At 37.9% G+C, this 27,759-nt stretch overlaps 2 protein-coding genes and 1 non-coding gene across 5 annotated transcripts; 2 read left to right on the plus strand and 1 right to left on the minus strand.

The window, feature by feature from the left end:
* Positions 1 to 652: 652 nt before the first annotated feature.
* On the plus strand, positions 653 to 1,054 carry LOC105050787 (uncharacterized). Its single transcript, XM_073261953.1, has one exon. The coding sequence runs from the start codon at positions 653 to 655 to the stop codon at positions 1,052 to 1,054; it is 402 nt and encodes a 133-aa protein (XP_073118054.1).
* Positions 1,055 to 11,423: 10,369 nt separating this feature from the next.
* TRNAR-UCU (transfer RNA arginine (anticodon UCU)) lies at positions 11,424 to 11,496 on the plus strand. The gene has a single exon. It is a non-coding gene; the product is annotated as a tRNA-Arg (tRNA).
* Positions 11,497 to 13,597: 2,101 nt separating this feature from the next.
* LOC105050786 (calmodulin-binding protein 60 B) lies at positions 13,598 to 27,646 on the minus strand. Of its 3 annotated transcripts, none has more exons than XM_029266285.2 (10): positions 27,461 to 27,646; positions 27,087 to 27,208; positions 24,808 to 24,883; positions 20,273 to 20,331; positions 17,261 to 17,362; positions 16,557 to 17,050; positions 16,301 to 16,461; positions 16,011 to 16,214; positions 14,881 to 15,115; positions 13,598 to 14,529 (listed from the first exon to the last, which is right to left on the minus strand). In XM_029266285.2, the coding sequence occupies exons 2-10, from the start codon at positions 27,173 to 27,175 to the stop codon at positions 13,925 to 13,927; spliced, it is 2,025 nt and encodes a 674-aa protein (XP_029122118.1). In that variant the 5' UTR covers positions 27,176 to 27,208; positions 27,461 to 27,646; the 3' UTR covers positions 13,598 to 13,924. The 3 variants fall into 3 exon arrangements, with proteins under 3 accessions (XP_029122118.1, XP_029122116.1, XP_010929240.1); XM_029266283.2 differs by having other exon boundaries at positions 27,087 to 27,372; XM_010930938.4 differs by lacking the exon at positions 17,261 to 17,362 and having other exon boundaries at positions 27,087 to 27,372; positions 27,461 to 27,644.
* Between the last annotated feature and the right edge of the window lie 113 nt (positions 27,647 to 27,759).

Consider the following 27,759-nt stretch of genomic DNA (forward strand, 5'->3'; position numbering starts at 1 on the left):
CCTAAACTATTAATTCATTCCATTCACATTTTTTTAAAAACAAAATTTACCTACATTTCTAAACCATGCATTCTAATGTAAGGAAGGTGATCTCTAGAGGAAATGATGGATGTGACCGACCGAACGTGCTCAGGTTTAAGTGTCACATATTCATTTTGGTAGAACCATCCTTCATGCTACCGTTGTTGCACCACACCTCGGTCCCCCCCCTGCATTACATCCTCAAGTGACTATTCACAGATACGTGTGATCTACCTTCTAAAACTCTTGCTCCATCCCATGGCATCTTTTTGAACAGCACACACACACACACACAGAGCGCACGGTAGAGAAGAAAGAAACAGCTAGCAAGTTGAGAAGCAGGATCAGCGCATCTGTTACTACACACCGCACCCCACCAAATGCTGCCATAAATGGTGGCGACAACCCTTCGATCCCGCTCCACTTGCTGATCTTTCTCCAGACCCTGGTCCTTGCCCCGGTTTCCCCCTATTGTGTTCCAGGGGAGCAGCAGACCGTTACTTCCATATCCTAGCTTATATTTCATCAAGCTAATTAACCAACCACATCCTCACCTCTCTTGATAGAATACCCATACTCGCAAGCCCATCCACTTCCCCTCTTCTGTCTTCCCCCAAGTCCGTCCACGGACATGGAACCGGAGAACCCGGAGCTTAACCTTGATCTAGCCCTCCAGCCATCGTCCCCGCCCGAGCCGGCCCGAGTCTTCTCTTGTAACTACTGCCAGAAAAAGTTCTACAGCTCGCAAGCTCTTGGGGGCCATCAGAATGCGCACAAGCTCGAGAGGAGCCTTGCCAAGAGGAGCTGGGAACTGGCCACGGCCCTCCGCCCGCACGCAGGCTCCACCATCGGCCAGCATACTTCGACCGTTGTCTTGGTGGAGAGACAAAGGGAGGAGTGCTGCTATAATGGAGTGGGGTTGGCCACACGAGGCCGGGAGGCGTCAAGGGCGTCGATAAGGCTGGGGAGTCGCAAGGAATCAGATGATAAAAGAGAGCTGGCTGATGGAATCGACTTGTCCCTAAGGCTATGACATGTGCTCGATCTCTTTTTGCTTCTCATTACTCCTGTCTTCCTTTAATTTTTCTCTCTTAATTTGGAGTGCACCGTATTATAACGAAGCTTCTGGAGGTACTTTGCTTCAAGTCAATCAAACACTTTGTTTTCCATTTTTCCTTTTGACTAGTTATTTGCATGTGTAGACTATATAGAATGGCCCTGGAGGTCAAATGGAAGGGAAGTAGAGACGCTATGATGGTGATCAGAAGACTTTTTTTTTAACATGACAATGTTGGATTGCACAAGTTCGAGTGTAACAAGGGTGTGGATTAGCTTAATATGTAGTCTGTTCTGTTATCGATATTCCACTACTGTGATTCTCAAAAAAGATGTCCTACTACTGTGGAAACAGAAGAAAGTTCTCCCTTTTTTCCCAGTGGAGGTGCGTGCTGATGTCTGAGGACAGAATGCAGACTCCTGTTGCATGTAATCTGTATCTTTGCTTCTTCTGCTGTTTCGATATGGAGTTCCATCTTATTTGATCTCCAACAACTTAGATCGACGCTGCGAGTCTACGAAATTTTTTACATCAAATGGGCCGGAGGTTGGAAAGGGGATGCCTGGTGGGTATATCCCAATGCTAACAAGCAATGATTGGACTCTCACGGGTGGTGGTGATCTCTGGCTGGCAAAAGAGAAGGTGAGGGGCGTTTTGATTGTATATGATTTTTTTCCCAAAGGTGCTTAAGTGGAGCGGCCGTTGGTCAGCTTTATACAATCATGGAAACCAGACCCCATAATAAAAAATAGTAGTTCTTTGGAGTGAATCAAATCTCTATATATATAATATTTCGGAAATTGAAACGGATAAGATTTTAGGTATTTACAATTTCTTCCAATGAAACGATATTTGATTTTTTTTTAACAGGAAGGATTTGAATACAAATTTTGAGATTTTAGGGCTTGGAAAATTAAATGCTGATCTTGAAAAATAGAGCAAGAAAAATTTATATGATATAGCGATCTTGAAAGATGGATCTCTGAGAGATGGATACAGTTATTAGAAGTATATAGCAATTTATATTATATATCTAGGAGCAAGAAGAAGGGTAAAAGACAAGAAAGAAAGGAGAGTTTATGCGAGAGAGTTTAAGATCTTGGGCATCCTTCAGCAACTCGTACTACATAATTCTACCTTTCTACCACTTCTGTCCATCTATCTTGATAGATCTCTATGTCATCTGTTTCAAAAGGATGCATCTCTAAGTCAATGTCTTTCTTATGTGATCTTTATGCAGAATGGCATGCTACTTTGTATAGATCAAATGTGTTGGTTCTGGATCCAGAGTAATTACTAATTAAATCAGATAATAGTAGTAGAAGAAAAAAGTTTGAGGGAAAAAATAAATTTATTCAAAAGAAAAATAAAGACCAAAAACAATGAGTTTTTTTGGCTCCTAGTCTCAAACATCCTTCATCTTATCAAAAAAATTTCTCATCGGCTCTCTTCAGATCACTCTCTCAAAAATTCTAATGAGATTAGGACTTGATGATAAATCTCAACACACGCTATTGTGAAGTCTATATCAATAATATTGAATTTAACGATATCATGGAACACCATAGTAGCTGTTACTGTTATTACCACAGTAACAACAATATGCAATAATCTGTTGAACCAACAACTAAATAATGCAGTTGTTAATCTAAGGATTGATAAAATGCTTGAGTATAATTAATACTAACGCATGCTTGAGAGAATAACTATAGCGATTTGTCTAATGCTCAAAGGTTGTACATGAAATCAAGAGGCCCTCTCTAAAATATTCAAAAAAAAAGTCTTCTAAGTTAAGCTTTTGACAAAGGATGAAGGAGAAGAGTCGGCTTCAAGATATTAAGAGCCAACTCTGGTATGCCTAAAGAAGATTAACATAGTTCACGAGTCGATCCCAATAAAACTCGAGTCGACTAAAACAGTCTCAGGATGCTAGATAAAGAGTGATAAATTTAGGATATTCCAAGAGTCGACTCCAATACATCTCGAGTCAACCCCAATAGAGCTCTAGTCAATTCTAGCAGGATATGAGTTGATCCCAGAATAGTCTCAAGGTGAAAACATAAAACAGTAAAAAATTTAATTAGAGAATACATCTAAGTACAAAATATTAAAAAAAAAAAGGAGAACTCAAGATAGCAATCAATTGCCATCTTCTAGTATTTAATTCAATTGAGAAGAGAACCTTATTGGATGCATTGTGAGAGCTACCGGCTAATTAAGTAATCATTCAAAGCATTCTCTCAAGCAATCAAAGAGAAAGTCAAAAGCATTTAAGATGCTTCATCACCGACTTCCCTAAGCTTCAAAGAGTTTTTATATTTATGCTTTAAATTGTTCATTCTTTATACTCTTTATATTGTAATGAGTTTATTGGGGTTAGAAATTTGGAGATTAAGGCCGATTCAAGTCCATAATTAGATGTTTGCATTTAACTAAGTCTTAGAGACTTAGTTAGAAAGATTGTGGTTGGTGAACCCGAGCAAAACTAACAGGATGTGATTTTAAGCCCAAAAAAATAATCGAACTGTAATTGAGAAATGATTATAATTGAGATTCTTAAATACAGAGACTTGAGGAGCGGATGTAGATACTGAGTTTGGCATTGAACCACTATAAATCTTTGTGTATTTATATTTATATGATTATTTTGTATTTACTTTCCACTCTGACTTATATCCTTCTTTAAGCACTTCATAACCATACTTGAAACTTGATCTAAGAACATATATTTAATTTAAACTTTTAAAGAATCCAATTCAACCTCCTCCTAGCTCACTATCTCTAGGCAACAGTAGTTTCTTTTATTAGCTTGAAGAATAATTCATTCATTAGCTCATCCCCTTTGATACATGTATCAAAATTGATGATATCTTCCAATACTTCCTTTCAGTATTGACTTCATCGTCACTATGCTGAGACTCCATCAAGCATCCAGCTTATCTCATCAAATATCAAATTTTCAATTGTATTTACTACTCACTAAAGCATTCACCATTATCTAGAAATAAATAAAATCAATAAATATTTTTTATTACATTCACATGCCTCCAATTAAGCAGCACATATATTCGTATACACCTAGTTTCTATACATAAAATCAAATCCTAGTATATTTTCACTATTTGAGCTATGAAGTAGTTTCAAAATTAACTGGTGCACTAAAAATTTATTGAATACTAAGATGCAACATGATTCATCAACACAAGGTATATCTTTTTATTGCTTAATCTCCAAAACTACTTTAAAATTAGTTGGTCGTTCATTCTCATGGCTGACTAGATCACTTCAATAAACATCCACATAGTTGATAGTTTTAACAAAAGTCTCTTCTACATGATTTGACCCTTCAATATATATCCCTATAATTAGATCAACTACAACATCCATTGACCCTTTCTAAGAAATTTCAAAATCAATAGATTTTTCAAAAACAATCCCTGCATATTTGATGCAACATCTATTTAATCAAGCTCCTCTTGCTTTAGATTTTCTTCCTAAACTAATTAATTCTTGAGCCGATCAATCTTGCTATATTTTAGAATTTCTTCTAAACTCGATTCAACCTGGAACTGGTCAAGCTTCTCTTGCTTTAAACTATTTCTACTCTTCTTTTAATTTGGATTTTGGGGAAGATTGGAATCAAATTTCATAATTCAGATAATTTTTATTTGAGATGTCTCATCTTACTGGAACTTAAATAGGCGGCTATAAGAATATGCATACTTTCTTTGGATCCTTTATATCTTGGATGTGGGCATAATTTATTCTATCCATTGAAGCCTTGGAGAATCCACATCACTTTTCTAAATTTTAGATTCCAATTTCTTCTCACAAGCTCATTATTTAGAGTACCTATTGACATCATCTCTAACTCATCTGAAATATCCCACAAATTTTATCCTATCAAATTGAACTTCCAAATTGGATAATATTTATGAAGACAAGTGGTAGTAACAAAAACAACCTTGTTGATGTTGGTGAAATCAAAAAATATTGATATTGATGAACTCAACCATTATGATCTGAAAATTGAACTATAAGAGAGTTCATACATTTGCACAAACTTACAATAACCAAGTTGAATAACTACCTTCAAAATCACTAACAATCAAATTGTTGCTCAGAAATTATGCTCCAAAAAATCAAATCGAAGATGCACAGTGCTTGACCACATTCCAACCACTCTATGGTACCATGTAAAATGGCATGTTACTCTATGTAGATTAAACGTGCCAACTCAGGATTCAAAATAATCACTAATTAAATCAAGCAACAGTTGTGGATGAAAAAATTGATAGAAAAAATTATTCAAAAAAAATAAAGATAAAAAATAATGAGTTCGGTCTCACTTTTAAAAACACCTCATCACACCAAAAATTTTTCTTCAACTCTCTTCACATCACTCTCCCCCTCTTAGTAACACCATTCTCTTTCTCCTACTAAAAAAAGAAAAGTATCACCATTTGCCACTAAATGACAAAAATATCACCATCCCTTTTTAACTAAAAAACATACTCAAATATATTAAAGCTAAGATATGACTTAACGTGGACTTAAAACCTAAAGTTATTAGAATTAATAACCAGCTAAATAAAAATTAAGATTAGGACTTGCCAATAAATTCCCACACTTTACCACCTAACAAACATAAATATGACTACCGTCTAGTCGGCATCCTTTCAATGCAAAAGAATCTCTGAGTGCCTTTGGACTTTTAATGTTTGCTAATATAATGAAATATTCTGATCCCATCATCTTCTAGACATCATTTACAGTTTGCTCTTTTTAATGTAAAACAAAAACTCAGTGCCATAGCTTAGAGCTTGTACAGGTGAAAGTTGTTGGCCTAGATTTCAACACGGGAGCATCTTTCACGAGTAGGTGTGTTGCTTGAATAGATGCTGATGAATCCTATGCATCTCCAACAAGTCGACACACGTTGCATCTTTCCACAAACCTTACGTGTTTTGCCGACAAAGGAAATCAAATTCAGATCGACAAAAGCAATTAGAGCTAGAAAGTTTGAGCAGTTGTCGAGATTTTTATGACGTATAGTCTTCGAATTTGATTTCTCCTTCAAAGCGACTATATATCTAAATTTTTGTCCGGCTCAAAATCTAAGAACTTACCAAGTGCTAGTCTTATTTCCACTTCAACTTCATCTAGGAAACATCGATCCAACACCAAAGAGAATCCATTCCGACATTGCCGGATCTCTGATAATCTAAGTGTCAAACTTCTCATCTAATCACGCTTTTAGATGCCGAATCTTGTAAATGCGTGTGGTCATGGATCCTATGGTTGCATCCCGTCAAGATTTGAGGCATTAATAGGTTCCGGGCGCAAGGTTGGAGTGGAGACCTAGCTCGAGTGGAGCTGCCATGAAAGGATTCTTGAGGCCAACAGTTCATTCGAGGATAGGTAGGATGGACAAGTCAGAAACGGCATAAATATGATCTGATCTTTCTGAAAGGGACTTGATGGAACCAATGCCCTCGTTACTAGAGAAAGTCGTGTCGGCTAGAGGGGTCGAGTCCTGTAAGCAAGCTACTAAAAGGCCAAACAAGATTAGAGATACGCAGTTGGAGGTCTTAATCTTCCATTGCCCACCAGGATGAGAGAGAACCTCAATCAAGATTTTCCATTACAAAAATAAAAGGGGCCCGCCCCTCGACATGACCCTAAAGCAAGGAGATGTTTTTGATGCCAATGACCTCGTTCCATCATGGCCTTATACTTTAGAAGCACAATGCTTAGGACACCTCCGCTCCTATCACGATGCAAGTCCCTGGTGCAAACATGTCATAAAAGGGAGGAGTTATTGTCTATACTGCATACACCAGCGTGACTATGTATACAGCTAATTACAACCGCTGGTCTCCGTAAGGATGACCCCAAATGCATGCTTGATGAATGGAATCAGCAGATTTAAAAAAAAAAAAAATTAGAAAAATAAGTTTTGCTTACTCTATTCTTCAAAAAATCTTACATTTCTTTTATTTTTTTGAAGCATTTGTACCTATCGAGGATACTAGATAGTCACGATCAGCTACAGAAAATACTGATCTACCACTATCCCATAAATAGATTGGGATAATTTTTTTCTTCATCAAGCAGAAATCTAAGATGCCTCCTCTTCTTCTTCTTCTATATCTTTTGCATTTGTGCAGATACCTTGGATCCCTATTGTTTAATTGGTTCACCTCAAGGAGCATGGTTAAAACTTTTCCTTTTTATTTGTAAATAGCTCATATAAAACTCTGTTCTTTCAATATAATTAGATGGTTGTTGCTATTCTATTTCTCAAAAAAAAAAAAAAAAAAAAAAGAACCTATAGAAATTATGGCTATAATTGGCTATATGCATCACCACGAAGTGTACGTAGAGTAGACAATAATTTCTCTGGGAGGGCTGCTATGTGCTGGGATCCCTTTTAGTCGTATTATAGTCAGTGATGGATGGAATCATTGTTTTGCACTGAAGTTTTACCTTATATATATATATATATATATATATATATATATATATATATATATATATATATATATATATATATATATGGTTCTAATAATATGGAGGACACCAATAACTCCACATCGATTGTGAGTTAAGAGAGACTTGTGCTTATAAAGAAGAAAAAATTCTTCCGACGTGAGGCATCTTTTAAAGGACAAAATCATGAAGCCCATAGACCAAAACGGACAATATCTCACGTGACGGGCCAAATCTTTGTCCGCAATAATGGCGCGTCAGATAGGAGTCGAGGTCCGCTTCGATTCTCTAGAGCTGAGGTCCGCTTTGACTGACTGTGGAGCTCCTCAGACTATATACATCGGAGTCTTTCTTGATCGGAGGGTTCTGTTGTGGTTCTAATAATATGGAGGGCACCAATAGTCCCACATCGATTGTGAGTCAAAAGAGATTCACATTTATAAGGAGGAAAAAATTCTTCCTACGTGAGGTATCTTTTAAAGGACAAAATTATGAGATGTATGAATCAGAGCGGACAATATCTTACACGACGGATCGAATCTTTTCTATATATATATATATATATATAGTACACAATAATCGTCAATCGTCATATTTCACAGTATATGTTTCACACCACAAAGATTGGTGTATGCACATTTGAATGGACCACATGTCACCCACCTTGGAAATGGACAGGATTGTTGATGCCCAGGTCTCAATCCACCGACAAAAATGCGATGCCAAACTCGAAACTTCCGGGACACACACCAAAAAAAAAAAAAAAAAAAAAAAAAAAAAAGGTAAGCATGGATTTTCCTGGTTCAATCCCGAACTGTAGAGAATCTAAACTCCAAAAGAGATAATAGGTCCACTTTATGGGTCCGGTGGAATTGCAAGAGTGGACAGCAGTATCCGCACACTACAAGAAAAATATAGCTTTAGAAATGGTTTATTTGAGACGGGTAAAAAGCAGCCTTAGAAATTTATTTTTGCCGATGATACTGAGATGGCTTAGAGACAGCGGTCTTCTATGATGGTCAACTGATACGGCCTTGAGATGATAATTAAATTTTTTTATTTTAATTAAATACTAGAGATAGTATAAAGATGGATTAGAGATGGTTGGGTTTCCAGAGATGCATAGCTATCGAAGATTTAAAAAATAAATAAATTTTTAAAGACAGTACGGTAACAGCTAATTAAAAAATTATTTAATATTTTTCTGTGATGATTTTTTCTGTCGCCGTTTCTCCTCTACACCTATAGTTCGCCGATGACTAAATTAAAAATTAATTAATATCTTTTAAAGGCGGCTTAGCCGTCTCTAATAGAAACCATAGTGACAGCTCGAGCCGTCTCCAATAACCGTCTTAAATAGCCAACCCCACTATATAATAAGCACCGTACTCCAGCGGTCTGAAACACTTCATGGGAGCCAAGACCAGCCCTTTTCCTCTCTGTCACGCTCTATGGGGTGTCTTCGAGCGCTGGCAGCCCTGGCAAGGGGGTGGACGTAGTGGCCTGAGCCATGCGATCCTCTCCGATGGCCAATCGATGTAGTAGATGCAGTGGCCTAGCCGTTCGGAAGGCGGCGGACCGGGCACTGACGGCCGTGGCGAGAGGGTGGATCCAATGAAGCCGCACGGTCCTCTCCAGTGGCTCATCTCCGGCCATGCCGTGAAGGACACGAGTCCTCTGAGAGGCGGTGGGCGGACGCAGCAAGAGGACGGATGCAGTGGAGCCGTACGATCCCAAAACTCATTCAAACCTTGGACTTCAGACCGTATCTTTTCTGGCCAAGGCATGAGCCCACTTCCAGCTGTGGACCAGAGTCACCCCTAACCTTGTTCGAGACTTCAAAAGCCATCAAACCACAAATCACACAGTCGGATCGACCACATTTTTACTGCATTAACTTACCATTATCCTACGTGATGTGCAAGTGGTCATGGTAGAGCAGGGTCTGGCCCTATCTGACTTGGATTCAACACATGCTTAAAACTTACGGCCTGGGCATGGATTCTAAATTAGATCCCAGATCAGAAACTAACTAGCAATTGGGTTACTGAACAAACTTGAATGAACTAGATTTGACTTTGCGGAAATTAGATCAAAATCCTGATTATTGCCTCACCACCTTAAACCCAAGAACAAAGAATTGGGACTCGACCCAGATCAGTGAAATGATGGGTCAGATTTGAATCAAAACCTTAGGCCAAAAGTAAATTCGGGTTAAAATTTAGCTTAATTTAGAACGAGGCCTCCTAATGGATCTGCTCAATTTCGTCGTGACATCCACATCAGTGGACACAGATAAATTGATTTTCAGTTGTATTCATTGAATAGGTAGTCTATTTGGATATACCAATATCAGTCGGGTATCTCTCTAGCCCAAAAATTCTGTAGGAGGAAAAAAAAAAAAAAGACTTATGAAGATTTCTTTTTTTTTTCTTTTTTTGCCGCTTTCTGAAGGCCAACAGGTCCACATATGGTATTCAGGATAAAATTAAAACAGGCTGTTAGAAGAATATAGGCTGGATCGGCCAACTGATTAAATTTTTGTAGGAAATCTAGTCCAATCTTGCTAAATTTCCCAGAAAAGCCCTTAATTTCCTTCACAAGCCATCCAAATATATTTCTCCTCCACAATACCCCATCATCCCTGACTACCATATATTGTCCTTAACAGTGGGGGAACCTCCTGGATGATATCAGTGTTGGAGTTCAAGTTTATGCCAGCCATACGCAATCTTGCCACCAATAAAGTTTGCGAAAGCCCTGTTACACCAAGAATTTCTAAAATTCGTTTAGCTTGCATGATAAGGATGATATCTGTCACACAGTCACTATGATCATCGTGAAAACTCTGCATACATTCTCCTATAATTCTCTGAAAATTATGTGCTATTCATCTCACATCTTTATACATGCCATGACAGGAAAACGCAAGAAACTATTGAACGCATTTGAAAGAACTCAAATCATTGATCAATATACTTGGAACTACATTCAAGGGCTTTTTTTTTTTTTTTTGGTTGCTTGGTAAATATTCTACATCTAAAAGGTTTCTGAATATCTGATGCAATCATTGCCAGCTCTTTCAATGTGAAAACTCCTCCAGTCCTTGAACTTGAGCTGTAACTGGTTTCATATGGACTGCTATTTCTTACAACTACTGCCATTTTATATATCTTCTACAGGAGTAGATCGATGACCCGACCAATGGATGCCAAGGTTGTTACACAAGGTGGAGGATCCCTCATCATTGTCAAAAGAGGCGCATCCAACTGTTAAAATGTTGAAGAACAATTTATAACAAAACTAGCCAAAACCGATTTTTCATTTTAATAATTAGATAGCTTTTGAATTTGAAATATAGGTACATTTTTATGTCATAAAATTATGACAGCACGAAAAATTAACAATTTCCAATTGTAATCTTAATTATGGTAGCTTGCATTCCAGATTCATCATAAGCTGGTTGGATTTGTCTTTAAAATATGATTCTTACCCATTAACAAAAGAGCTATTTCCTCCCTCTAACAATGCCTTAACTACTCAGGATAAGGCATATACTTCTCAATGGGATCATCCAATGAAATTTGAAGTGCAGGATATATGATTACCAGCTAACTCCGCAGAAATAGAAAGAAGGTAATGCTATTTAAGTAATGCAAATGAATAAAATCTGTGGAAGGGCATAAGGGCTGAGTGTAGAAATAGTGAATCCTGAAAATGCCTCTGCACGCTGAAATAAGAGGCGAGAGGGTGGAGACGGGAAGATCTCCAGCGTTCTCGCGGGGGAAGAACGATAGGGAGGAATTTCGAGAACAAAGAATTATTATAATTAACATTCCTAAGTGTTCTAACTGCGCCCGTGGCCTAATGGATAAGGCGTCTGACTTCTAATCAGGCGATTGTGGGTTCGAGTCCCACCGGGCGTGCTTCCTTCCATACGCGTGCCTCTACTTCCTTTTTAAGGAAATATATCACATAAATTTGATTTGACCCATTAAAAATTTGGATATCTGAAACCGGATAGGATAGATATCATAAGTGTGGATATAAATTAAATAATTAAGTTTTATAATTATATAAATAAAAATATTATTAAATAAATTATAAATTAATTTAATAATAAATTTATATGATTATATTTTAAAAAATAATAAATATTATATAAAATTATAAATAGGTTCAGATATTTAGATATACTTGGATTGTTGTTTATCAATATCATAACTATTTTTCCTTGACAGATACGGACACCGATATGAATAGTAACCGAATCATTAGATTTTTATTTATATCTGGATCCAGACAACCGTCACCTCTATTTATATATAGGCACAGGTGAACTGGGTGATTAGTAGGGACCGGGCCATGTTGGGTCGGGTCTAAACCTTGGGCCCAGACCCAACCCAAAGTTTTCAAATGTGTCTGACCTAGTAGTCATACCCAACCCATAGATTGACGCGTTGGGGTCATGTTCGAAGCGGGATTGGCTGGTCCAGGTCAAGTACAGAGTCACAGCACATCGTTGGCATCTGTGGGTCTCCTTGGCTCTTCAAATTTGCACTGCAATGTCACTGATGGCTTGATGTTTGGATTGAACATGATTTTGTACCAGCTCCTTTCTTTCCTCTCCCTTTTCTTAAAAAAAAATATATATTTTTTTTCTATGATATGTTCATGTCTCGTCTCATTTACCATTGTCATAATATGGTTTATCAAAAAAAAAAATCATAATACGGCACTTTACTCAACGAAATAAAAATATCCACTCATGCTTTTCCTTTTTTTTTTTTATCTATTTTTGTTTTTCTCTTATGATCTTCATTTCTTAATTTATTAATTTCATGATATGGCTTGTCACCATTTAATTCAGGAAAAAAGAATCACCCATGGCTTATATCAGTTGGAGAGGAAAACTAGAGAACCAAGTTCAGATCCAATTTTGACATCTAATAAGATCGGACTGCATTTGACCCGGGACCTGCCAGGTTTAAATTTCTTAACCATTAGTGGAATCTGACCTGTACGATTACCATGATAAAATATATTTTATTTTATCATATATAAAACTATTTTCATTTATTTTATTTTTTAAACGTTTGGGATCCGACCAGTTGATCTGATGGTTGGACTAATGGTTAAGTTTTGGCCAGGTCAATGTCCAATTCTTGTCTGATAAGCTTTTTACTCACTTCGTTCACGGTAAGCAACCTCACTTATTACATTGACCACATTGATGTACATAGTTTGGCATCTTTTCTTTTCCTGTTAGCAGAATTACCATGTGTTAAAAACAGGAAGGAGGGAAAACCCACACTAACAGACTAAGCTCCCTCAACAAGATCATAGGGACTTGCAAGCAGAAATGATGCCCTTTATCCACTACACAATTCATTCACTCAAGTTATATACTATGTTATTTCGATGAAGAACCACGGACTCTTTTCCATGCCTTGACCCATATGCTGTTGATATTTAAAGAATCAAAATTTCATTTACATTGTAATATAATAATTATTTAAGTGTCACATATAATGCATCATTTGCATCATAACGAATGTCAAAAATTAAATAAAAGAAATCTAGCAAAATTTTGTCTCTCCAGTTTAAGCATTTAATGGGCCGTGACACCTGAAACAAGCAAGATGTGTCATACTGGAAGGCACTTAAAGTGGTTCTTGACAAAGGATGCTTCATGTCACTTGCCAAGCGAACAATAATTAAACTCAAATATGTAAACGTCAGTGAAGAACAAAGATCGCTATTTAATATAATGTGCATTGCAAAGCTTTGATGGGTCCCGCAAACACTTGACTGAGCTTCTCCAACAAATTTTGCCAAAGCTGCAGGACAGGCCGGACAAAGCAAAGTAATTCTCAGACCGGCCAGGAAATTACTGAAGGCTTTACTTGGTATCCTTGAAATTATGCAAGCACCTGGATTTTATACCATCAGGCTAAGCAGCACATGTACACTCCCTGAAAATTGTGCTGTAGTTATTCAACACAATATAGAGTTACATTCCCATGGTTTTAAATTAAAACAATCTTATGGTGAATATATATTAGTGGCATTACACAGAGAGAGTTAACAGTCTTGAGTAAACTAGTGCACTGTTTCTAAAGATCTTTCAGAGCATATGGGTGGACATCATGATAGCAGAAGAGCTAAACAACAACCTTACTCTACTGTACAGTCAAGAATCGTGTACAAGCAGTCTAACCGTGATGAGTCACATAACCAGAGCTCCAGGTCTGCATCATCACTCCCTGGTATACAGTTGAGGCATTTAATGCTGATAACTAATTCTGAGAGGTATGACACGACACCAAGACTACTATGTCATGACTCCATTTGCTAATCTTCCAGCTCAACAAGCTGAGCTCTCCTTTGAGCTGCTCTCTTCCTGATAAAGATGCCCCATCTCATAGCTGCTTTGATCTTAAGCCACCCAACAACAGCTCTACCAGATGAACGATTACGATCCTCATCGAAGTTAAAGTTCGGACAAGGAGAAGGAATGTAGGATGGAAAACCATATCCATCTTCTGGTACACTGGTGGATGCCCCACCCATGCTGAAAACACGAAGCAATTGTTGCATTTCTTCATTCTCTAGTATTTCATGGCTTCTCATGCGGATCTCTTCCTCCGAGAGATTAAAATCTTCGACAGCCTGGACATCCCGTTGACGAGACCAGTCATCATAAGTATTCAGGTTTGCTGACAGTATTGACTGGCCCAATGGCTGAAATCCAAGGGTTGCCTGTTGAGGTGGGCCCAGTGCTAGCCCAGTGCTATCATTTCTTGTAATTTGCATTTGCTGAGAAGATCCATTGAACTGACTTTGTGGGGCAAATGAATTGCTTTCATACTGCATATGGGTACTTGAATCCACATGTTGGGGATGAGCAGAGTATCTGTTCACTTGGTTCTCATTGTACCCAGCAGATGCTGCATTTCCTGGACAACATATATGATAGTCAGCAAACTGAACTTTGGAGTAACATGCAGCGTTCTAATTCTGCAGAGTGGGTCAGTTTAATTTACGTTTTGGAACATCCAAAGAAAAATGTTCTCCATTACATTTATTAGTGAAGCACACGCAGAAGTATGCATTAAGTTTCATTTTTCAATCAAAACATTTTATCAGCTGAAATTACAATTCAAACAATAATCATTTCATGGTTACTGCACAGACAAGGGGCTATTCTGAGGAATTAGGAAGTCACTCCCAGCCTACGTAAAAAGATGAGCTAAGCAATTCACCTAATTGTTGGATTTATAAGTAAAAAAAAAAAAAAAGATCATTACCTCCAGCAACCACTCCTCTATCCACTGCAGGATGCTCTCCTGGAACTGTAGTTGACATATGCTGCTGACAAGCTTGCTGATCATATGAAGCAGGACAGTTTTTTGAAGCTGATGGATGTTCATTTCGCGTAGCAGTTTTCTTGCTCTGCCTGAAGTTCAAAAGGGCCTCGCCATCATATTCTATAACGTGCATCCAATTATCATACGCCTTTTTAACCAATGCATCTGCAAAGACCTGCAAGGTAGTATAGAGCATTTACCACTGTTCTCAGCATTATTTTTTTTGTATCTATCATTTGGATAGCAGGATCTACTACACTTAACCCAAAAAAACAGCTTAACTGGATAGGCTTTTTCTCATAAATGGGCTGGATAAAGAATTTTACTGAGCACACAGCAGCCGACACTATAAAGTATATTCATGTTTGAGGACATAGTTATCCAATAGCCACTCAACCATGTTAATGCCTGTAACTCTAATATAATGTTGATGCTTCTAGCTCCACTGCCTTACTAATAAAATCTATGAAGAATCTTGTAACTCTGCTAAGTAGCAATATGCTAGGGCTAATAAGATTCAAATCCCAACAGGACGTCCCGTGAGACACCGGGATGGGGTACCATCCAACATGTCAGAAACAAAACCGTCCTGCCATCATCCCAACATCCCGATCAGCACATCTTGTGACATCTTCTGTCCCAAGTTTTGGGACCGGCAGGATGGCAGCACATCCTGTTTCATAAGAAAACAAGGACAGCCCCATCCCACTAGATTTTAAATCTTGCTAGCAATAACAATTTTACTAAATCTTAAGCAAATAGAGGACTTACTTTGAAAAGTGAAATATTACAATTTTACAAGCACAGGACACAACTGATATAATGTAAGCAAATAGTTACCCTTTGTTTTTTGGCACATGGGTGTGACATTATCATATGCTTCATTCATTGCACACGTGTTTTTAGTGTTTCAGTGGTACATCATAGCCTATACATCAGCCCAGCTGAGAGGTCATATAGATTACATTTCCATGTTAAAAAGCCTTAGCTCATGAAAATGTATTATAGATAATCCATAAAAATTACCATCAGGATCTGGAAAAAACAATAAGTATGCAAATAAAACCAACCTTCTGACTGTCAGCCAGACATTCAGCTGAATAGAACTGCCCTCCAGCTATCAGGCCACTAAATTCATAAATGTTATTGAAGATTGCACCGACATTCCTTGTTTCATCATCATAGTATATATAATACTTTCCACTCAAGAGACAAGTCTTAGCATGCTCCACGAGGCTATCCCACATCTTATTTGACATGCCACTTCCAAGTATCTACAGTTGTAGAAAAAAAAATCATTAAAACAACAAACAATAACAAAGTAAGATTCTATTTCAACAGCCCATGTACGAAATCTTACATTCCGCAATCTTTGTGGATCCCTTACAACAAGCCGGAGAAAATCTTCGACTGTCAAGATTCCATTCTTATTTAATTTTTTGTGGAATGCCCCATCTTTTCCAATCTTTTCCAATCTCCAAACCTCATCTTTTAGGGCAGGTGGGTAGTGTTTCTTGTATACTGTAAAGAATGGAAAGTAATGACATTTTAAACTGGAATTCCAATATATGTACAGAGAAAAGATACTAAATTGCAATGGTTTGTGGTAAACCTACATTCCCCTCGATGATCCTTAACAGTAAAAGCTTCTGTTTTTGCCTCACGAATACGAATACCTTCACAGAAGCCTGATGCAATCTTCAGACCAAGCCTGAATTTTCTACTTCGTATCCAGCTAGAATTATCTGTAAAGATAAGCTCCCCAAGAGTCCCCACACCTTCTTTCAAAGTAACCTGGAGGTCACCAGTCAAAAGTGGTCTCTTTCCTTCACGCTCTTTGACTACGTAATTTTCAAATTCTTCTTCAGTCCAGTTATCATCATCTTCATTGTTAAAATCACCTTCAAGCACAACCACATCCAGTTTTGCTGATGACTCAGGCCCTGATGTTACAACAAGGCCAGTATTTGTGTCAATCAACACCACATGAATTGCGGCTCCCTGCTCTCCTTCAACTCTTGCTCCCGTAAAAAGTGGTAGAGACAAACTTGATCTAAAATGTAGCTGCAGGTTTCTTCCATCAGGCCCTTCTATACGCTTGGGTGAAGATCTGCATTTCATAAAGAATTAGAATAATCCTCACAGATAAAATTTCTATAAGGTAAATATTTTTTACATATATATGTGATGAAATTAGAAAACCAAAATAGGATAGTTAATAACCAGTGATTATAGCATGAGGTGAGAATAGTGTAATAAATTACAGGAATTAAGTTGACCCAAGATTATTAAATGAAAAAAATAATGATGAAGAAAATACTTCACTTTGGTGTACTGTAAATGTATCACATTAGTGGAACTGCTACCGGCCTCAAGTAGCAGGCTATGATCCTGTATTGGTGGACTGTCTGACTGAATGATGCTGCGCTAAGGAATAGAGTATAAATAAAACTCCTATTCTCATAATTATCAAAGTAGAAAAACCAATCCACATATGCAGTCACCATGAAAATAACGGATACAAAAATGTATCCAAAAATTTCATTTTTGTAACATGAGGCAAATTCTCCCCTTTCTCCTTTTATGATGTAGGAGAAATGGAAACTACAGTGGCAGGAAATGAAAGCTAAACCAAAAGGTTATGTTATACACACAACCGAAGAACCATGTTCCACAAGGTTATCAACTAGATACAATGCATACTTGACAAGAAAGCAATGTTCATGGCATAATATCTTCTACAATTAACCTTTTCATGGATGTGCACACAAACAGACACATGTTCATAAAAGGCCATGATCATGATGTAATATCTCTTGTACTTACCTTCTTAATATATGTATGTCACAGACCAATACACAAATCCACATGCAATTGCACATACATAGAGGCTTAGAGTAAAGAATGGTGATTGTAGGTACCATCCAACCCAAATATTGAACAAAGATATCATGCAGTGAAATTTCACTTATCCCCTAGAATACAAGTATCCTCTGTCTGTCGTTCCTCTTATCATTTTTAATCATACTAATGGTATCATGAAATTCCTTTTCACCAGTTCTTCCCAATGGCAATAAGCACAGTCTTCATATGTTTTTAAGCCCAACTCTAATTTCCACTCCATCTGACAGTTACTAAGCTTAAAGTAGAACACATTTGCAAATATAAGCGAGATGCAGATCTTTGGCACTTTGTCAGCAGACATTTAGAAGGATTGCATATGACTACTTCAACAGTAATTTTGCACGTGGAAAATACAAGTGAATACAAACTAAAATTATAATTGCAGCATGAGCTGTTCAGTGCAGGAATCAACATTAACTTTTATTACAAAACTCTAATAATGATGGTAACTGAAACAAGGTGGTCTTTAGCAAGAAAAAGGCATAAAGTTTATGAAAAATATAGGTTTCAGAATCTTTAAAGGTCCTAGCTTTATTGATTTGTGGGGCTTCTATGGTTCCTTTGGTACTAGAAATTAGCATAAACATTTTTAAGCATCATATCTTAAGTGATAGATAAATAAACAAAGGTAACAAAATGACATATAATGGATTATAATCAAATTGCTAGTAAAGGATGGTTGTTATAATGAAACAATAACATAGAATGATGTGTGAAGAAGTGTAAAGTAAGAAAAATTAGTAGAAATAACGATTGGGAGCTGCACCCAAGAATATAGGCACTGTTTTATAGCAATACCGAGGTCTAAAGGGCAAAACTTTTAACTAGAACATGTTTCACTCTAGCAATCTACTAAAAGCAACCATGTTCTAAGAGCAGATAAGAATCACGTTTCAAGGTTGATTCACTAAAGGCACCAGGCTCCAAGTTTTGGGAAATTACTTGTTAAAAATATAAGCATGTACAGACTTCTAAACCTGGACATCTACAGACTTACCTGCCAGTCCAACCCACACAAACCATCCTAAAAATTAGGCAAGGCAGGGTATGAATTTCAGGCTCACCAGTTGGCCAGCCCCAGATCATCAGTCATGATTGAGTTTCAGGCTGAGCTCAGACAGGGTGCAACTTGGGTTGGTTCAACCTGAACCTGAACAACCCGACATGCTTGTTGTGTTGGATTGGCATTGGGCTCCAAAATCCCAACTCAACCCAAGTTGGGTTAAGCTAGGTTGACATCAACGCCAACCTGAACCCTACCCCAACCCAACCATAAGACAGCCCAATCTGAACTAACTCAATGAATAAACAAGTATATATTAATGTTTCGCATAGAATATGGCTTATGTTTCATACATCTATGTATAGCCCTATTGAGATATAAAATTGCATAAGTAGAATCAAGTGAGATCCCCACCAACCCAAAATTAACCTAGCAAAAATTTCTGAAACCTCCTGTCAATCTTAAAATACCTATATAATGAAACTTAATCCAATTAATCCAAGCCAACACAGCTCATCCACACTAACTTGAACCAACCTAAATTTAGCTTCAGATTTTTTTTTCCTTTTTAGGAGGTGGGGGGTGGCTGGGTTGGCATTAGCCTTCAACCTCACCCAATGGGGCCTATGGTGCTTCAATGTCCAATCCGCAAGTCTATGGTCTAGTAGATGCAAAGAATCCGAATCCAGCCCATGTCATCATCTCTAACAACATGTACCCAAATTATTTACCCAAGAATCTAGCCAACCAACCCCACAATAACACCCCCCCCCCCCCCCCCAAAAAGCAAAACAAAAAAAAAAAAAAACCCACAAACATCAATAACCCCACCAATAAAAAAAAAGGTGGAACAGGATCAAGTGTCTTTGGGATTCTGCTTGGATTGGGCTGAGCCAGGTTTGTCTCCAGCCTTAAATTTAACAATTGGGTCAAGCTGGAGCTGATTAAATCCATCTCAAGTTCCCAAGTCAAGCCTAGGCCAGCCTATAGCTTCCTGATGCTAACTTGTGACCAGGCTCAGCTGATACCCAGGTCTATATGCTTCCTTAATGTAGGGTCATCAATTATGTTGCTTGCAGTAGATTGTTAGCAGATCAATAAAAATCAGTAATACATAGCCAGATTTTACATCAAATTAAGACTCTTGAGAGCCACCCAAACATGCGATCACTAACATAATTGTATAAGCAAAACCATGAATACATACATCGTCCTTGGGCATTTTTAAATTGTGATAAAGCAACAAAACCAACTAAGAACAGTCAAAATCAGCCAAGAGCCATAACAACATGAATTTCAAATTAGTATGGTCTAGAAAATAACATGTAAAAAAGCAAGTTCATGTTAACCACATATCAGAGAGACTGAAGCAAGTAATTGGCCAAAATGTTAGTCATTTGAATGGTGAATGTCATGATCTTGCACCTTCCCCCAAGCCTAGCAGGACCCAGCTTTGCTAATGCACGTTCCACTTCTTCACTAACCTAATTAAAGCACATAGTGGTTAAAAGAATCAATCAGGCAAGCAGCCCAAACAATCAATACATAAATCAATTGAAAGGCCAAAAATTAACAATGCACTCGTTAAAATAATAGATTATCCAAAAAGTGGAAAAAATTCATTGACTCCAAATGCAGGTCTCTAATTTAGCCTACTGAACTACAGTATCAGCTTATGATCAGCATGGAATGTACATCAAGCAGGAATCAAAAGAAGTAATCTGCTTTTATCAAACATGGGCTTTCCAGTCCAATATACAACAAGGAGTATCGCATAGGATAACAGAATACACACTTAACATTTCTTCCAATATAAAAAAAATTTAAGAAAAGGAATCTTCTACTATGATTTATTAACTCAATAAAGAATGTAACAAGACTAAGAATACAAAATACAGATCTCAACAATTAACAATACTAATAATGATTCTGCATTAAAAGGTTAAAAAGGATTCTTCTAAAACTTGGTAAGGCTTTCCATAAATGATATATCTACATCTAATCATAAAAGCATGATGTAAACCTTAGTCAAAATGGCCAAAATTTAGAATACCTCACTAATGCTTATGAACAATAAACGGCTTCCAACACAGATGATACAGACCTGCACCATATATTTGTGTTTTTATGTTAAGTTTAGTAGAACTCCTACACATGAACCACGAAATGGATCCTGAATAGCTGTCCTTCGCCTCCCTCTATCCATTAACTTTGTCCCACCATGATCATGTCAAAACCATTACTCTTTTGGGTGTCTGGTTTTACTTGTATCCTGTTTCTCTCTCTTTAGAAACCACATCAATAACCACATGTGCACTCTTGATATCATTGGATTCCCCTGCTTTGAACTATGATTTTAAACTTGTATCACTCTCCCTCCATTCAAACTCCTCTACCACTCTAACCCGACTTTATTCTTTCACACAAAAAAGTCTCTCAGAACTCATTGGAGAAGAATTCTTAGTTTCAGTCTCAAAAATAAAAACATTCACCTTTGGATTATATCCTTTCAAAATTTTGGATAAAGTATATAGGAACTTAAAATTGGTGTGAAACTTCAAGCCAGGGTTTGCCATACCAGGCCGAACCGCCCGGTACGGGGCGTGCCGAACCATCCCGGCGGGAAACCGAGACGGTTCCAGCATGCAAAACGGTACATGCCGTTGCCGGGAAGAAAAAAGAGGAAGAGAGAGAAATAGAGAGAGAGAGGGAGGAAGGAAGAAAAAGAAAGAAGGGGATCCGTCGGAGGGGCCGCCGGAGGCCCTCCGGCGGGCAGCCGTGGCCGTCGGGCGGCGGAACGGCCTCCCGCGGCTCCACGCGGGGAACAGGGGCGGATCGCCCCTGTTTCTCGGATTTTTTTTTTAAAAAAGCTTTTTCAAAATGAAGTCGGCAAGTGGTTTGCCGACTTCACTTAATTAAGTCGGCAAACCACTTGCCGACTTCGTTTTGAAAAAACTTTTTTAAAAAAAAATTGAGAAACAGGGGCGGATCGCCCCTGTTCCCCGCGCGGAGCCGCGGGAGGCCGTTCTGCCGCCCGACGGCCACGGCTGTCCGTCGGAGGGCCTCTGGCGGCCCCTCCGACGGATCCCCTTCCTTCTTTTTCTTCCTTCCTCCCTCTCTCTCTCTATTTCTCTCTCTTTCTCTCTTTTTCTTTTCCGGTTTCCTTCGTCGGTTCGCCTCGGTTCGGAACGGAACGGAGGCATGCCGTATCGTACCACCGGCCGGCCGATCCGACCATCGGTACCGGTACAGGAAACCTTGCTTCAAGCATAATATAGTGGTGAAGAAAATGTATCAATGTACATTGGCATTCTTGTAATTCTAATATTTTATTTGATTGTATATGAATTAGCTTCCTCGCTTCTCATGTTCTTACCTTTTCCACTATTCACTTATCAAGAATGTAAAGATGATCATTCATTTTTTCTTACAATTGAGTCCCAGCAATTGTGCTTTCTTTTTTCATGTCATCTCTCCAACTCCATCCCTCACCTCGACAGCCTCTCATCATTAGCAATCATAATCTCATTTGACCCCTCCTCCCAAGGTTTCCATTAGCTATAGAAGATTTGGAGGAGAAGGGCCTAGAAGCCTGACATAGAACTAGCATTGGCTTAAGTCAAGTTCAGGTGGACTCAAGTTAGGACATAGGAAACCTTGAAGCATACCTGACACGACTCTGCCTACAAACGAGCCCAGTCCAAGCTGAGTCTAGCATAACTTGGCCTCGACTGAGTCTCCCAAGTCATGGTTTTAGACTCAGATCCAACACATTAGCAAACTAAGTAGGGCGAATCGGAAATATTTTACTCATCAAGTCATTTGATCCAAACCTGGGCCAAAATTCAACCCTCTAGCTTTTCTTTCAAGTGTGGTTTTAAACTGGGATCAGGTAATATTTGACCTATTTTAGATGCAGTTAGTGCATAGACTGGGTCAGCACAGCTCAAATAGGAAAATATATGACTGAAACCCCACTCAATTTTCTGAATGTCATATTCCAAATGCAATGCCAACACCTAGATCCAAATATTCAAACAAGGACAAGCCTAACCAAGTGAAGTCATAGGTCGACTCAACACATTTGCAAATATTGATCCAACCAAACATCATTTCAAGACCCTTCGCCCATACCTAGCCACAGACTAACCAAAATGTCCTGAACCAACTAGCCCAACCCATTTTACCATCTGTAACTCAATTATAGGTTGAACTAAACAAGTTAAAAAGAAACCTACCTCTCTTAAAATACTTTATCCAAGGTCATCATCCAGCCCAAAACAACTTGGCTTGACTCAAATAAAACTATACCTGCATGATCCTTTAACCAAGGGCATACATAAAATAAAGTAAAGAAACCTTGATCCAATCCAAGTCCAAACAAGGTAGGTTCAGGTCAGTTTTGTCACCCATAATTTTAGAGCACGGCGATGCAGATCAAAGAGATAACTAAGTAGACTCCAAATTTCTTGAAATTTTTTATATGTATTATTATGGTATAATTTCAACCATGCATTTATTCTAAAGTTTGACAAATCTCAACATTTTCATTTTTAAATAATGGAATTTCCGGATCTGCAATCACAAAATCTCTTGTTTTTCATCTCTAATTACATCTTCATTTTAATGCATCCCAATGAAAATAGTAAAATATATAATTAACTTGCCATCTTCCTTTGATTATTGTCATGTATCATTAATAGCCAAGGGCACTGAATGATATATTATATATCATTTTTGTTGCAATATGTATATAAGACATGAATGCATTTATGTTAGTGCATAATTATAACCACCAAAAAAAGCATATTCCAAAATAATCACAATGCCCATGTCGCAAGCACATGTGGAAGCAGACCAAAACTCAAATTTGATACTTCAGAGTTTGGAACAATCAACGTAGTAGTAACAATTGCTTGTTGTTGACCATTATAAGAAAACTTATAGCCATTATGTGCAATCCAGCTTTGAAATGTATCTTTTTCAATAACATAACAATGGAGTTTTTTTGATTGAGTCATTGCTCAAGATTAAATGGTTAACTTTTACCAAATATAGAGATATGATTTTATTAACCATGGATAGGTGGACAGCAAAAATGTCATAGGACACTCATCATTCCCAATGTGAAATGGATGTTGTCACAGAATAACAACTAATTAACAGCCATATTTAGATGTTCACAGAACGCATATAACATAATAAGGGTCCTCTTAGACCATTATAATAGCCATCTAGCATTGTAATATTCATTAGTTTAACATGTCTGCATGTCGTAAGATTATGACCACTTCTTTAGAACTTGATGCAAAGTTCAGCTCAGAGACAATTTCCCAATTACCAGTATCATGTACATAGTCCAGATTTCTAATTGAATGTGAAACATAATATTTTCTTGCAATGTATTAGTCTTATTAGTTAAGACCTATAGTATTGAAGTTACACTTCCAGAATCACGTAGGTGAAATCACACATCATATCTTGTTTATTGTTTAGACCAAAAGGACCGCATGGTTCAAAACTTCAAAATTCAATGTTTGCCGTACCACCCCATACAAGGCGCACCATACCGAACCACATATCAACACTGCAATAGGAAGATATTGATATGGGGTCTGGTACCGAGATAGTGAACCTCGATTCAAATAATGACCAAACAACTGTTACTCTGATTTATGCTAGGACCAGAAATAAAACCCTAGAACAATTCTTGGTGTGCATTCAACCATGGTATGCAGTATCTAAAGTCAAAATGTACATATCAAAATATATAGAGAGAGAGATAATTTGGAGAAGAAAAGTAAACCTTATCAAACTAATAACTTCATTCATGGTTCATATTGTTCTGTGACCATAATTGAATTGATATGTTTCAGATACGACCAATAACTGAAGTTGGTTCATAAAATGTGTGAATTATAAAGCAAACACTGCCACTCAGGATATATGATTTAGCTTACAACTCTACGAAGAATTGGCTCCAATGATGAACATAGTTTTTGCAGACTATCCACCTTGAGTGCTTCAACAATCACACTGCACAAGCAACATTTCAAATAAACAAGACAGTATAGCATATTGTTAATTAACATCAAAATTATCTTCAAAAAAACATCTTAAAGGGTATAGCATATTCCAACAACCTTCACTCTCAACTTCCTAGCTCACCATAAATAGATAGAAAATTGAATTAATTTTTTAATTTCAATTCCTTTTGCTTAATTTTGTGGCAAGATATAGAGTGAGTAGAAGTAGAAGACTAAGTGAGAGAATTGTGTTCTTCTCTTTTGCCTATTTCTGTGTATGACAGGAACATAAATTTTTTTATATTTCTCTTTTCATATATTTTGTCATTGCCAATTAATCTTAGCTCAGGACGTTAGCATCGATCTCCATTCTATGAAGCTGTTTTAAAGAGCTTTAGGGTTCAAACCAGCATTCCCAGTGCATAAAAAAAGTATATGTTTGCATCAGCTTGGGGGTTTAACTATGCTACTGGTTCCCATCCCAAGTCTAAAAGCATTTTGGGCTAAGGCACATTTCCATTTTGATTTTTTTATCCGATATATTTATTCCAAAACCATTTTGGGTTTAAGAAAAGTACAAGTGAAGACCCCAGATGGGCCAAGTTGCCCTATGCTTGTTATATTTGGGACACAAGTCTAGCCAAGGACACAGTTACATTTCTGCTCCATTGGCTATCAAAAAATGCTTCAGTGAACCACTTCAAACAAGCCAAATATCAAGACCTGCAGCATCATTCTCGAATGTGACGGTTTGAAAGCCAAGGGATGGGATAGCGAAGACAATGTTGAGAAGGAAGAGGATAGGACTGGCAAGCAAAACAGCCTCTTTGCCTTCCCCCCTTTGAAAAAACTCCAGGCCCTGTCCTTGTTGGCACCACCACTCAGCTTGCAAACATCTCTTTGATTTCTCACAAAGCCATGTCTTTAAGCCACCATGGCAATCTTTGGCTTTTTGCTCACACCCCAATGTCCTCATCATTTTCCATAGCACCAGCTTCATTCTCCCAATCCCAACTTCCAACCCATAACATCAACAACAATGGCAAATTCTCGATACCTATCTAATTTGCAATGATTCGCTTCTAAATTCTGGTGGCCACCGGAGTGGAAATGTAACCTTGTTCTCTGGCATAACTTGTACCCTAAAATATAAGGCACCTCGACCAAACCAAGGAGCTCCACTTGCATTTTGCACAAACCTGAAATGGTTTTAGACTAAATACTATACTGATAACAAAACAATAATGAGCCTAAACACTACATAGCCTTAGACTTGAGCAGGGAAACGATATCGCAGGTAAACCACACCAGCTGACTCTAAATATATAACAAGATTTTCTGAGAAATATGGTGGGGTGGCTGGTCTGAGTTCTGGAGCTCTATAAAAGAGCTCTTTGGAGATCGATGCTGATCAACAAAACTAAGACCAATTGGCTACGGCAAAATACTAAAACAATAGTATGAATATTTACAAATTAAGGTCTAAGGCTATGTAGTGTTTAGGCTCATTATTGTTTTGTTATCAGTATAGTATTTAGTCTAAAACCATTTCAGGTTTGTGCAAAATGCAAGTGGAATAGAAATGAAAAATATTTTAGGTTTACTTTATTTTTAACTATTTCAATTAAAATTTTCATATGGAATTCCCTTGGTAGTCTTTTCTTATCGATGCTGACCTGATTTCAATAACTAATCACTTGCTGAATGAAACATAGATTTGAATTTATTTTGTCAAGGATTATGGATGACAGAGGCAAAGCATCAAACAACAAGATTCCACTTTAGCATATAATGGCTATTGGCAATCCAGCAAAGGAATGTTAGCACCACGTGAACACAATATACGAAAAATATCAAAGATAGCCATATAAACATGCTGCAATAACTGAATAGATAGATAAATAGGTAAATAAAAATCTCCACCCCCAAAATCTCCAAGAATGATCCATTGATTTGAGGCAACAAAACCACTGATTATTTATCTAATTACATTCTAGTTCTCCTATCATCTAGCTTCCTTTGCAAAAATCACTAACTCTTTCAAAGTAATAAGCAAAAAAAGAACAAAGAATTCAAGAAAATAAACTAGAAATTAACTCTAACAGTATGAAATAATTCAAGAAGCAAAACGCAATCAAATCACAAGAGAGATCATACACCACCTGTATGCCGATCCCCGAATTCCCCTCAGAAAAGACCACGATTTCTCTTACCTCGCGAGTGCCGGAACCTTTGGCCGCTTAGACTCAGGATGCGGTTCGGCCCCCTCGCCCGGATCCAGCCTACGCTTCTCCCTCGTCATGGTCCCCGACCGCTCCAGATGCCGAGCAGGCCTCTGCATTAAGAGATCCTTAAAACCCTAATTCTCGCAGATCTGAACCGAAGCTCCCGATCAGAACCACCCCAGAACCAAAATCATATCGGCGATCGAGAAATCGAACACCAGATTCCAAAATTTTACTGCCTAACCGGATCGCAAACCCGAAAAGGATCGATCGTCTGAGCACGAACAAGTAGCAAAGAAATGAAAGGAAACGAAACGAAAAATAACGGAAGGAAGAGTAGAGGAGGAAGAGAGAACAATTACGTGTGTGTTCGCTCTCCTTCAGAGGAGGAACGGGGAATCCTAAAAAAATCGGAGCTGCGGACTGGTCGCAGACTTTGAGTGGTTTTATGTGTGCGGGTAGAGGAGGAAGAGAGAACAATTACGTGTGTGTTCGCTCTTCTTCAGAGGAGGAACGGGTAATACTAAAAAAATCGGAGCTGCAGACTGGCCGTAGACTTTGAGTGGCTTATGCGTGCGGGTCGGCTCGCTCGCTGTTGGCGTGCTTATCTAAGACCAATGTCCGCTTTTTATTTATGACGGCATATTGTACGAAAAAAGAA

The sequence above is a fragment of the Elaeis guineensis genome, chromosome 8 (assembly GCF_000442705.2).
Source record: "Elaeis guineensis isolate ETL-2024a chromosome 8, EG11, whole genome shotgun sequence".
Lineage (NCBI taxonomy): Eukaryota > Viridiplantae > Streptophyta > Magnoliopsida > Arecales > Arecaceae > Elaeis > Elaeis guineensis.